Source organism: Arvicola amphibius, chromosome X, assembly GCF_903992535.2.
Source record: "Arvicola amphibius chromosome X, mArvAmp1.2, whole genome shotgun sequence".
Classification (NCBI taxonomy): domain Eukaryota; kingdom Metazoa; phylum Chordata; class Mammalia; order Rodentia; family Cricetidae; genus Arvicola; species Arvicola amphibius.
Window position 1 is genome coordinate 93,888,208 of NC_052065.1, and position 13,851 is coordinate 93,902,058.

The 13,851-nt window shown below is 40.5% G+C and overlaps 1 protein-coding gene across 1 annotated transcript; it reads left to right on the plus strand.

The window, feature by feature from the left end:
• The first annotated feature begins 9,825 nt into the window (after window positions 1-9,825).
• Window positions 9,826-12,496, plus strand: LOC119804391 (melanoma antigen preferentially expressed in tumors-like). Its single transcript, XM_038315819.1, has 3 exons — window positions 9,826-10,115; window positions 10,533-11,114; window positions 11,983-12,496. The coding sequence occupies exons 1-3, from the start codon at window positions 9,826-9,828 to the stop codon at window positions 12,494-12,496; spliced, it is 1,386 nt and encodes a 461-aa protein (XP_038171747.1).
• Window positions 12,497-13,851: the final 1,355 nt, after the last annotated feature.

The following is a 13,851-nucleotide window of genomic DNA, read 5'->3' on the forward strand; positions in this document are numbered from 1 at the left end:
TAGCTTTTCTCTTAAAAGGTCAGAGATGATAGGCTTAAGTCCCTTAAGGCTCTAGAGAGAGAGGGGGGGTACTGAGCTTGGGGAATGTACTTAGTAGGATCTTGTAACTGGATAACAATGGGGGAATGGTGTTTAGCAACAGACAGGTTTTGGGTGTCCCAGATTTGGGGGTCTACCTGGGAGGCTGGTAGAGGAAAAGACACATTAGGGTTGGGAGGTTGAGAGTCTATGAGAAGGAGGAGTGGTGCTACTGGAGAGTCTGGGGTAAGGTAAATGGGAGGAGCAAAGGAAATGGAAGCTCCTACCTTTTTAAAATTTCCCTTCCCATGAGAGATATTAGGCAGGTGGCATAACTAAACATGAATGAGTGAGATAAATACCCCTAAACACACAGTTAAGTGGTGGGGTCTGCTGAGGTAGATAAGGCTATCCCCCTACCCCGAAAATAGGGAAACTAGAAGGAGAGGTAGGCTCCCAGAATTCCCTCAGTCCTGAGATACTCGTGGCACTGGTGTCCAAGAGAAAGGAGATGGGCCATCCTGATACCGTGGCTCCTCATTACAAATGACGGTTGTGGTCCAGTCAGAGGAGCCTGGGCAGCCTCAGTCATCTATGGCCAGACCTAGAAGGTCTACTTGGGAATTTTCTGGGTCCAATTCTCCATGCCACTACATGAATGAAGACAGTCTACTGCCCAATGACCTTCCCTATGACACCTTGGACAAGGTCTCGTGGGACTGAGATAAGGATTAGGGCACGCTTGTGCCCAGTGACCAGTTTTACAACATTTGAAACATGGACCTGGCAGTTCTCGAGCCCCGGGGCGCAAGGGAGCAGCACGGATCCGGTGGTCTGTCACCTCTACTGGTTGGGAGGCTGTAGTTAGCACGTGACAGTGATTGCAGGCTTTGTCGTTTCTCACATGGTACACCTTAAAAGCCAACTCTAGGACTTCTGTCTGTGGGGTCAAGGAGCATTTTTCCAAACGTCTAAGCTTAGCCCTAATGTCAGAGTAGCACCGATTAATAAAATGGGTCATGAGTAACTGCCTTCCATAGTTTCTGGATCTAAGTTAGTATACTGTAACAATGCTTTTGTGAGGTGTTCCAAAAATGCAGAAGGATTTTCCCTCGTATCCTGAATGATCTCTCCGAGCTTAGTATAGTTTACCAGCTTGAGGGCAGCCTTACGGAGACCTGCCAGGTGGCAAGTCAAAAACCTGTCCCTAGCTAATTCCACCCAGAGTATTATAATCCCAGTGTGGCTCTTGCTCTGGGACAACCTCTACTCCAGGAGGGTGGGAGGCAAGAGTTTGGTAAAACTCATATGCATGTAGTCTGTCCTGTTCCCAAACTCGCCTGTGCTCTTCCAGAAGTAGGTTGTTAGATAGGATCATATCGATGTCACAAAAGGTGAGATTATAAGATTGAGTAAGATATTGGAATTGTTTTATGAAAGTGGTAGACGTAGACGGATAGGAGCCCAGTATTTTTTCTATATGGGAAAGTTCTGAGAGTTAAAAAGGAATATGTACCCTAACCAATCCATCTACACCAGCCACCTCTCGCAATGGGAGAACTGGTGCGGGCTTGACCTGGTTAGGGTTAGGTTCCACAGCAGCACGCGAGCGTGTGAGAAGAGGTGGTAAGGTGGGTGCCAGAGCAGGGTGGCTGCTGTGGCTGGGCACTGGAAAGGAAGAATTCAGTGGGGCTGTTGGAGCAGGTGGAGGGGAGAGAGAGAGCTGAAGAGCAAGCAGCAGGAGGTGGTGAGGCAGCAGGAGGTAAGGGAACTGGCAGAGAAGCTGGGGCTGCAGGAGCTGAAGAGACAGGCATAAAATCTGGGGCTGAAGGGACTAGAGAGAGGGGTAGAAGTTGGGGAACAGGGGTAGTAGCTTCCTGCTGAGGTCGAAAAGGAGGTTTGTTAGCTGGGTCCAGAGTGGAAGTGGGAGGTTCTTCAGGTACAGATGGTATAACCAGGAACATGTGAGCAGGTGAGCAGTTTGAAAGGACAGAGGGCTTAGACTTAAAGCTTAAATAGTAAAAGGCTTGGATGTAGGGAAACCCCTTCCATATGCCTGTGCACTGACAATAGTTAGAAAGTTCCCGTAAAATATCGGGATTAAAGGTACCATTAGGTGGCCACTTTAGATTACAATCTAAATTGTAACGAGGCCATTTTTTTTTAAACAAAGGTGGACAAGTGTGGGAATCTGCAGGTAGGGCATTAAGACCTGAGGTTTTAGGGCCTCTAAAAGGCACCAAAATGGGAGGCTGGATTGATAGGTTTGTAAGGTTTGGTTCCCATGGTCAAAGCTGTGTAAACCCGCAAAACAGCAACACCACAAGGCTTGCACAGTAAGATGTCTCTTGACTGTGGGCGGGGTGTGAATCAGCACAAACACCACCGGCACTCATGGCTGGGCATCCCCTGACCCCAGGTGGGGTGCAATGGCCTGACTGGATCTTGTCGGGGTGAATCAGAATCCAGAGAGGCCAGAGGTTGCTGCAAGTGGCCTTTTACGGTGAGGGGAAAAAGGAAAAGAAATGGGAAAAGAAGGAAAGAATCTGTTGAATGCACCACAGAGAATGTACAGTGCTAGTGCGGGTTGACTGACCCTGGGTCAGTCCAAACACAATTTTAGCTGAGGGAAGCAAACCGCAGATGATTGTCAGCGAAGGTAACAACTGTGGCCTTGAATACCGTGGTTGGGGGTGGTCCCCCCATCTCTAGGAACTCCAGAGGGTTGCCAAGAGCTCAATGGTCAATTCCTCGGGTTTGGAGAAACGGTTAATCTGACCAAAATGGGAAGACTTACCAATCGAAGCCAGTGTCGTTTGTAGAGGTCGCGCTAAGGCATAAGGGGGGGTGGGTTGTTTTCAAGAAGGTCCCCAGTTTTAATTCTGACCCCAGGAGTGAGGCCTGTTTGGTGTCATTCTTGCTTTGCTACAGTATTCACTATGGCACATTTCCCTCTCTCTTTTGGAATAGTAATGTATTTTTTGTGTCATTAAATGTTAGAAGTATGTAATTTGATTTTTTTATTTTGATTTTACAGGGGTTACAGTTAAGAGATTACCCTGAGTCTCAAAAGAAACTTTAAGCTCTGGAATTGTAAACAATCTGAAGACTGAAAGACTGTGGGGACATTTGAAGTTGGACTGAGTGCATTTTGCATTAAGATATGACTACAGACTTATGCAGACCAGGGAGTAGGATGGAGTAGTTTGAATGACAATGGCCCCCATAGACTCAAGTAGTTGAACGTTTGATTCCTAGTTGTTGAACTATTTAGGAAGGATTAGGAATTGTGGCCTTGTTCAAGAAAGCCTGTTACTGGGGAATGGGTTTTGACATTTCAGAAGCCAGTTCCAGGCCCAGTCTAACTTTCTCTCTTCCTCCTGCATGCAGATCAGAAAGAAAGCTCTCAGCTACTGCCCCATCGCCATACCTGCCTGCCTGTCACCTTACTCCTTACCTTGATTTTCATGGACTAGGCCTCTGAAACTGTAAGCAAACCCCTAATTAAGTGTTACTATTTTATATTTTCTTTGGTAATGGTGTCTCTTCACAGCAATAGAAAAATAACTAAGACAATGGGCTCTGTAACATGAGGGCCTGCTTGTTGGTGTTTCTGTCCTGTCCTGTTCCCACAGCAGGTAAGCCCCAAAGAAAATCACACAGAGACTCTACATTAGAGAGAATCTGATTGGCCCATTAGCTTGGGCTTCTTATTAGCTCTTGTAGCTTATATTAACCCATTATTCTTATCTACGTCAGCCACATGGCTCAATAACTTTTACAGCGGGGCAGATCACATCCTGCTTCTTCCGTGATCTGGGCAGGACTGGGAGGAATGGGCTTCCTCCTTCCTAGAATTCTCCTGTTCTCATTGCCTCACTTCTACTTCCTGTTTTGTTTTCCCGCCTGTAATTCATGCCTGGCTATCAACCAATCAGTGTTTATTTAAAACATGTTTGACAGAATAGAGACAATTCTTTCGCACCAGGGTTCAAAGCTACATGTGATTATTAATTACTTTTCTCTGTTAGCAGCCTGCATAGCACATTGAAAATTGTAAGAACTAGTCCTTATGGATGAGACTTGAGGGCTTTTTCCAGATCAGTTCCTCCAAGTCCTGTGCCTGAAATATGTGGTGTCTTTCACAGTAACGTCATACCTTCAAGTCCTCATAGGCAGCTGAGGGCAATTGCAATAGCTTCTATCCCTTGGGGTGTTGATTAGATTTCCCAAACTCGATTTCAGGATTTTTTAACATTCTTCCTGATTGCTTCCCTTTTCTATAGATCATTAGGGTACAATGTTTAATTTTAGTTGGATTGTTTCATTTCTGTCATTTCCCTTAATAGTGATTTATACTTTTACTGCTTTAGGATCTGATAAGATAGAAAACATTGTTTTTACTTTTAAATAGTTTTTACTTGCCCAGTCACTTACATTGGTATCTATATCACAGAGTGTCCCATGGACTGCTGAGAAGATATGTATCCTGTAGCTATTGCATGTAATAGTCTATAGATTCTTGCTCCAGGTTGCTTTCTCGTTTCTGTGATAAACACCATAACTGAAAGCAACTTGGGGAGGAAAGGTTTTATTTAACTTTTTCTCTTATATGTCCATGATCCAGGGAAGTCAGGTTAGGAATTCAAGACAGGAATCTGGAAGCAAAAACCACGAAGTAATTATGTTTACTGACTTTCTCCCCCTGGTTTCTTCAGTTGAAAACCGTACTCTTTTCTCAAGTATACTTTTAGACTATTTTTTCAGCATTTTAAGCACTTTGGCAATTTTTTTGATATGGCATTGAGAGATATTTTCATTTGCTGGGCTTTTTCATATTATAATTCTGTGTTGTGACTTCTATATCACGTTGGATGGATATGTGACACCTTCAGGTTTATCTTTTCATACTGTATAGCCATCTGCGGAGGGCTCAGTATCAAGTCCCAAAAAGAAAGAAGAAAAGAAACCACTGTAATAGCTATACTATATATAGAAGTACACACAGAAAGTATTAAAGTCAACTACTGTGCCCCAACAACTATGCAGCAGATACTCACAGTAGTAATGTACAGTAGATTATTAAGTTAAAACTCAGTTTGGGCAAAAGTAGAACTAATCATACCCAATGTGTGTGAAAAAGACCACATATAGTTGGGAGGTGTTTAGAGGTGGGAATTGATCTAGGAGGACATATGGGCAGTGCTGGGGTCAGATATTAATAGAATGCATTTTATGCATTGTGAAATTTCCAAATAATTAATAAAATGTTCTATTTTAAAAGTAGAAATAATAATAAGTGAATGAAGAGGACAGGAGAAGGAAATAGAGCACTGAGGTCTGTGTTGGGATGTTTGTCTTAGCGCATTCACTTCTCACCCAACAGTAGACCATCTGTGAGAGGGAGGAGGCTGCTGCAACCTAAGGCCTTTGTGGACCAGAAACTCAGGATTCTCAGTTTCACCAGCACTGAACCAGAAGGTAAATGGCTTCAGATGTAGGATTGGTCCCCAGTCTCATGCCTGGAATCATCAGTGTCCTCACAAGGTGGCAGAGATTGCTCATTCACATGCAAGTGGTGTGACCTCAGAATGGCAGAGCCTTCTGTACCCGAGGATCTGCTGCCTGTCTTTTTCAGTGTGCCCTTGCCTGTCATTCACCCAACCCATCACTGCCTTCTACAGGTGTCTCCCCAAAAAGCTGGTGTGCAGCCTCTCTCTAGTTCTTATTTACCAGAGTAACTTTGTCATAAATTGTAACAAGAAGGAACTAGGCCTGCTTATTTGGTTTCTGTCCTGCCCAGTACCCCACAGCCAGTAATCCCCCCAAAAATAACACAGAGATCTCTATAAATTATAAAGCTGATTGACCCATTAACTCAAGCCTCTCTCTGGCTAACTCTCACATCTTGATTAACCCATTTTTCTGATCCATGTTAGCCATGTGGCTCAGTAACTTTTTTTCAGTGGAGCAGATCACATCCTGCTGCTTCGGTGATCTAGGCAAGAATGGGAGAAATCAGCTTCCACATTCCCAGAATTCTCCTGTTCTCATTACATCATTTCTACTTCTTGTCTGGTTTTCCTGCATATACTTTCTGCCTGGCCAATCAGCGTTTTATTTAAAACATGATTGGCAGGTTACAGACAATTCTCCCTCACCATTAAATAGTCGGCCTCTCTTGAGATTGCACCTGGTTGGATATCCCTCATATACTAAAGAGGAAAAAATATTTTTTTTTCACATTGACTGGTGCCAATAGCAGAATCACAGTCCCCAAATTTCCCAGATTGAATTAATGCTAGTGAGAAGCTTGGGCTGACCTTTGAGGTAGGGGTGTCCATCATTTTATCAGAGACACATTATATTTGGAAGTGACTTTTCCTCATTCCTTAGACCTTCACCCAGGACTGGTGCTAGAACTTTTGAGATGTGGCTACTTTTGGATGGATAGCCTTTCTGTTTCTCAGTACTTTTAAGCTATCCTAGCCTTTCTTTTGTGATTCCTGATGTTTTACTCTTTCTCTTCTTCAGTAGCCAGCCTTTTCTTACCCTGCCTTCTCTTTTGCTAGTTTGTATGACTTTGGATTTCTGAGAAAGGGTGTCATGTAGTCCAAGGTGCATCTTTAACTCACGATATAGTTGAGAATACCTTGAACTACTAGTCCATCTGCTTCTGCCTATTGAGTCCTGGGATTGCAGGCATATGCCTCTATACCTAGTTCTCTAACTCTTTCTGTTTACCATGTAGTATGTACATAGCTTCTACGGTATTTTACCAAAGAATTTCACGTTTTCTTATGATTGTATGGAAATTATACATTGGTGACAAAAATACCTGTTCTAATGACATCCATATTACCCTTTGCTCATTTGGGGGTAAGAGGTATGTTTCCCATAGTGTTTCAGCAATAGCTTAATATATGATACCTGGATACCAGATGTAAAATCTTCACAAGATGCAGGGATGCTCCTAATTGTTTTTTGTTTGGTTTTATTTGTACATGGCTTTGTAATCAGTGAGGCATTCTCACCTTGCTTCCTCCAAGTCTGGCTGATGGCAGCATCTCTGTCTTTCGTCTTCCCAGAATTCTCCTAGTCTTGTCCCCTCTCCTATGCTTTCTGCCTGGCTACTAACCACTAAGTGTTTCATTAAACTAATACAAGTGACAAATCTTACAGTGTACAAGTGCATTGTCTTACAGCATTTCCCCTTTTTTCTTTTCAAAACAGGAACTCTTGAGTCTAATCTCTTGTTTAGCTTTTTCCTGACAATTATACATAACAACTTGTAACCAACGCTCTAAACAAAGACAAGCAACCATAACCCTTTTGGGGTAAAATGTGGGCATAGTTTTCTTTGCTACTTCCTGATGATTGGGGGCACTAATAATCTCATGGGGCTCTAAAGAAAATTTGTGATTATGGTCGAGTCCTGACTGGAATATTCTGTGAGACTTGATCATCTCAGCCAGTAGCCTTGAAGTTGTTCTGGATGCAGAACTCAGAAGAAAGGTCAACAGAGGTGCTCTGAAATGGTGGATCATCAGGGCCATTAGTTCTCAGCTATTTCACTCAGCTATTTGTCTCTTCTTATAGCAGTGACAAGATACTGTAATTACAGAAATTCTCTAGAAAGTTTTCATTTTCTTAGTATCAGGAGTCCCTTCTCAAGAGGCTTCCTTTTCTCTTCTTAGCTATTCTTGTATATTCTTTCATATATGAACTTTACCATCAGGCTGTCTCAGTAAAATGTAGATATTTTTGAAATTGAATTACGTTTAAATATTAATTTAGGGAGAACTTTTTAAAATGTTTTTTAATGTTGAGTTTGTCAGGGAAAAGTCAAATTTAAATAGCACTGCTCCAAACCCTTATAATGGCATCTGGAGTCCTTATTCAATCATATCGGCACATCCACAACTGAATTTTGAACCAAAGTCCTGGAATATTTACAGATATTCCTGTGAACATGGTGAACTTGTAATACAGCACAAATAGCAAATTCTTGAATACATTTCACTAACATTAAACAGCAAATTCTTGAATACATTTCACTAACATCTGTAACAGTGTGTGAAATCAACTACTTTGTTACATGAAACTGCCCAGTCCCTTCCTTTCTAGACTGATTTTTTTCTTCACACAAAACAAAGTTCTTCACCAAAAGGAATCACTTGCCCTCTCTTGTACTTTGAGCTACAACAGAAGACCACCCTTTTAAGACCACTAGACATGTCCCTTAGATTGAAATCCTAGAAGCCTCAAGAAAATGTCACACTTTTTGAATCTTAGTCATGAAGTTATTTTATCAAAAGACAGTGCCACAAAGTGTACAAGATGCTGTAGCAAAGTACCATATTAGGTAGGTGATAAGCAACAGTTACTCTGTTTTCTGATGGTTTTAATGTTTTTGCTTCAAATTTTTCCTTATTTTGTATATTCAGGTGATACTACGTTGTTTTATGCTCTATCCAATTTTATCACACTGTTTTCTTTTTATCAGTGCTATGTAGGCATTTTAGAGGATTTGTTGTCCTTCCAGCAGTAGAAGAAAAATTTAGGAGCTTTCCGACTGACTCTTTTATGTGTTACAGGATTCTTAATCCCTCCATTTTATTTTTTTTTGATCATTAACAAATTTTGTTGAACTTTTCTCCTATCCACATCAACTTATTCTTTCTCAGATCCTGTGTGTTTCAAAGACTGCAGTTTTAAACCCTCCAGATTGTCTATTTGATATGCATTTGATATTCATTTTTTGTAACACATACTCATAATTTATATTAATGAGACTTATTGTGATATGTCCATACCAACCGCTAGGGTACATGAATTATATCTAGCTGTTTTGTCACCCCGACCTCTGCCATCTCTCCTAGACCCTAGAAGTCATTCTTCCATGATCATACTGACTATTTAATTTTTACTTTCCACATGTGAGACGACATACAGCTTTGAGTTGAACAGTTTTGAAGTCTTTGCCCCAAACTGTACTGCATTATTTTGATTTTATGTTTTCTTTTTCACATTTAGGATTAATTCATGACTAATGTTTCTGAATATTCTTAGGTCAACTTTAAGTTTTTTTTTTTTAAAGATTTATTTATTTGTTTATTATGTATACTACATTCCTTCCATGTATGCCTGCAGGCCAGAAGAGGGCACCAGATCTCATTATAGATGGCTGTGAACCACCATGTGGTTGCTGGGAATTGAACTCAGGACCTCTGGAAGAGCAGTCGGTGCTCTTAACCTCTGAGCCATCTCTCCAACTTTAAGTTTTTAACCATCTTCCTTCATGTGTATCTTGTAGAGTTTTGGTGTCTTCATCTGCCACAAATATAGTGATGGGGGTGAGACAAATCAAGGGCTAGAATGTCATTCTTTTTCTCTTTAATCACAATTAATTTGATGTTTTAATATTTACTATTGTGCCACTTTGTAGATTTATCTTTTTCTTTGTCATAGCTTATATACTACTGAGGGGAGAGAAAATACTGGAATTCTTGTAGATAAGTGACCAAAATTGTTTTCTGCTTACTTACTACCCATTTTAATGACATTTTATAAGACACAGACTATATATACATGGGGGAGAGAATAGTAACACACACATAAACACATACGGTTATAAACTCACAAGTCTATTTCTAATCTGTGTCTATAGTAGAAGTAGCTGGTGGTGGCTATCTGATTGATTTCTTCTTTAAATCATTTCTACTTTGCTAGCAGGGGTTACAAAGAAGACCCTCTGTGTTTTCCCAGAGCTTCTAAATGTTTCTCCTCCTGATGCAGGTTCACAAAATGGCTGCAAAGAACCCCAAAACTCTGTTTGATCTTGCTATACAGTGTTTGCTGAGACATGAGTCTGCAGCAATCCAAGCTCTGGAGGATATTCCAAGAGACATTTTTGTTCCATTGTTCATTGCTGCCTTCAAGGGTGGGCATAAGAATATATTGAGTGAGATGGTGAAAGTTTGGCCCTTTTACTGTCTCCATCTTGGAACATTAACTGTACAGGAGCCTCAACATGAACTCCTGAAAGCCATGATTGAGAATCTTCCAGTATGTCCTGCAAACAGCACTGCTTCTTGGTAAGACTGTATAATAGAGACATGGTAAGACATAGGAGGTAATACTACAGCCTGATACTCTCTTAGATGGAGAAACTAGTGAATGCTTCAGGTTTATTTGTGAGACTCAGCTAAAACTTGGTAACACATTAAAGACTGATGTCTTCAATATTCCTTAGGAAATCTGTTACTGATGGGTTTATGTAACAGGTGTTACTTAAGAGAAAGACAGGAGCTTTAAGACTGGAGGGGATTTAAAGTGTACAAAGAGTGGAGGAAGAATGGGATGAATTTTCATGGCAAAGACATTTTGGTAGTTAGTACAAGGAGTACCAGCTATGGATAAAAGGATTTGTTCCTATATGCCATCATTGATCCTACTGTGTTTCATTATCATTTGCTATTTCTCAGATATTCTATCTCCTCTTACCCCTACAGGAAACCTAAACTGAGGATCCTAGATTTAAGGCGAGACAGTCACTGTAGGATCACATGCCCTCAAGTCAGCATCAAATCACCTTTCTGTTTTCACTCTTGTACTTATTCTGACCACTCTGTCATGAAAATGGAAGGACAGCTTCGTTTTATAGATTCAGAGTCCACAATTCATTTACCCAGACCTATAGAATTACTAGTGGATCTTTCCCTAGATGGCTCCTTAATGGAAAAGGAATTTTTGTTTTTGCTTGTGAGGAAAACTGTGGAGAGTTTAGGGGCTTTGCACGTATGCTGTCGAGATTTACAAGTTGTTAAATTGGGTGACTGCAAACGCACCCTGAGATTTCTTGATCTCAACTGTGTTAATCGATTGTCAGTTGATAAGGGTTCGCTGACTGATATCACCAACATCCTGTCTCAGATGAGCCACCTAAAGAGCCTTAGACTGCTGAAAGTCACTTTTAGATCTCTGAGTGGGAAAGTCTTTAAAAATTTCCTTAGTCATTTGCAACGTATGGAAAACGTTAAAGAACTCAAATTGGCTTCATTCTGTCTCAAAAATCGTCTGGACAGCGTGCTCAGGTAAGAGTTTTGGGCAGGTTTCTGGGTTTCTTGGATAACTCTTGGGACAAAGTAGAAAATATTCATGGGTATTCCTAAACTCCTCAAAACCTTTCATGCTTTCCACTTTGTCACTTTGGGGAATTTGGAAATGGAGGAGGAAGTACATAAACTAAGCAGCCAGCAATTTAAAGATAAGTGCAGAAATATGAAGGTGTAAAATCACTAGGCATCTAGATATGAGAAGAAATAAATTGAGATGGTGGAAGACTTGTCTTTCTATAGCACTGATGCACATAATCATAGATGCCAATGGTTTACAATGTCAGACCATTTTACTAATTTGTAGTCACCGAGGCATAGGCCATGAAAGTAGAGGATGGTATTTAGGGACTGACCAAAGGTAATTTTCAGTTGACTGCTCTTTCTGATCCCTTTCCACTAAAAACGTGAACTGAAATCTACAATGGATAATAAGTGTGTTAGTTTTCCTCTTAATATTTTCTAAAATCATCAATTACAATACACTTAACACATTCTTAAGATTAAAAGAAATTGTATCTCAGTGTTGAAAACAAAACTTTCAGCCAGGTGTGGTGGCACAGGATTTTAATCTCAGCACTCGGGAAGCAAAGACGGGCAGATTCTCTGAGTTCAATGCCAGTATGATATCTATAGTGAGTTCCAGGACAGCCAGGACTACATAGTAAGTTACTGCCTAAAAAATTTTCTCAGAGTCTCAAAACTATAAAGCAAACAAAGGACAGATTAACGTATTAATACCCATTTATAGTGCATGTGAAAAGTGGTTTATTCTGGATATAAAGGTATAGTTTTTCTCATTCACTCCTCATTCTTCAGAAGTTTTATTGTTGTTTTCTCCCTACAGAGTTTTGCCACCTAGCCTGGATTTTTTGTATCTGCCATCCTGTGAAATATCCTACAGAGACTTCCGATTTCTAGCCCAGTGCCCTCAGGCTTCCCACCTAAAGATCTTGAATCTTCGTAACAATGCGATGTATTGGGATGACTTTGAGCCCTTTCAAACTCTTCTGTTAAATCTCTCTGGTACTCTTAAGCATCTAGAGATAAGTCATTGCCTTATAAATGATTCTGCAATCTCTGTTCTTATCCCTGCCCTAATTCGTTGTACTCAACTCCGTATCCTGTCCTTTGCTGTTAACCCCATCACAATGCCTATGCTTGTGCATATCATGCATAGGTTAACACCCTTGATGAAGCTAAAATATGTGATTTATCCTATCCCTATACATTGCTATGAACGATGGCATTTTCAGAGCAGCTTAGATCGACGGAGGCTTGCTATTGTACAACTACACCTGAAGTCAATGCTACAGGTTGCAGGGAGGCATGACATGAATTGGATCACTTACTCAGGGTAAATTTCACAGTCTAACACCGTTTCAATCTGATATGTACTACTTAAGTACTAAATGTTATTTCCTGAACCCATACACGTAATATATAAGGTTCTTACATTGAGGGAAATTACACTTAGGGAAAATAGATGAGTAAACTAATTCCTATACAGAATAATTTAGAAAAACTGGAGGACTTCGAGAATTCCTGTGTATCTCTTGTCTACTATGATATATTTCATTTTACTGATCACATTGTGTCCATGTAATACAGGATGATCGAGTCCTAGTTTGCTATATTTCTGCTCATCCTGTTGGTTCAATTGTTGGTACACCACACAAATCAGGACAATGACAGCCTTTTCTGCCTATATTTGAGGATATGGTGGTGGGTTCTTTTATGAGACAATGTTTTTATCCCCTAAGTTACTATAGGCTGGTTTTGGTTGCTTTGGGGAAACCATCAAGATTTAGTAGTGGACAAGGAAAGCAGGCAAGCAGAGGCTCTGATGTTTCGATATAACCTTAAGAACATAAATATAGTTGGACAATTCTTTGATGCAGACCAACTGTAAAGTTTCCACTTCTTCCCATGAAGTCTTCCGTTGGGTGTCTAGCCTTTGTCACGTGAATTTTTAGGTGGGGATTTAGGATCCTTGCCATAATATTCCCCCTACTTTAGTTCTCCTATTCTACTCCCAGTTCTATCAATCCTGTACATTTCCTTAGCTGGATAAATCATTCCCTACATACATTTTGCTTCTCTTTTCCATTAGCTGTGTCCCATTTGGTATGACACATACTAGACATGTTTGAGTACTGAGTCTAACTGAATTTCTACTCCAAAATATAACACAAATATAAATTCAGTTTGCATATCCTAGAATTACTTAGAAATGGTGTATGTAAAGTCAGTAATTAAGAATTTACACAGGGCTAAGGAAATGCCTCAGTCACCCAGTTGCTTATCACACAATCACTCCTGTGCTCAGCTCCCAACCTAGCATTTGTGTAAAAAGCTGAGCATTAAAGAGCACACTTGTAACTCCAGTGTTGAAAATGTGGAGGAAGGAAGATCATTTGGGGTTACAAAACCAGACATTCTAGCAATTTAGTGGATTCTATGTTCGGTGAGAGATCTGCCCTCAGAAAATGTGTATAGAGGAAAAAAACAGATATTGACTTTTGGCATGCATGTGTGAGCATGAGCACATACGTGTGCGCACAGGCACATAGTCAAGTGCATGAACCTTCTCCCACACATGAACACGGACACATAAAAATACCTTGCTCACATTGTTAATTTCTGTAAATGCATACTGCATCACAAAGTCATGATAAAAATACAAAATTAGCATTTGTTGAAATGTCAAAATAAC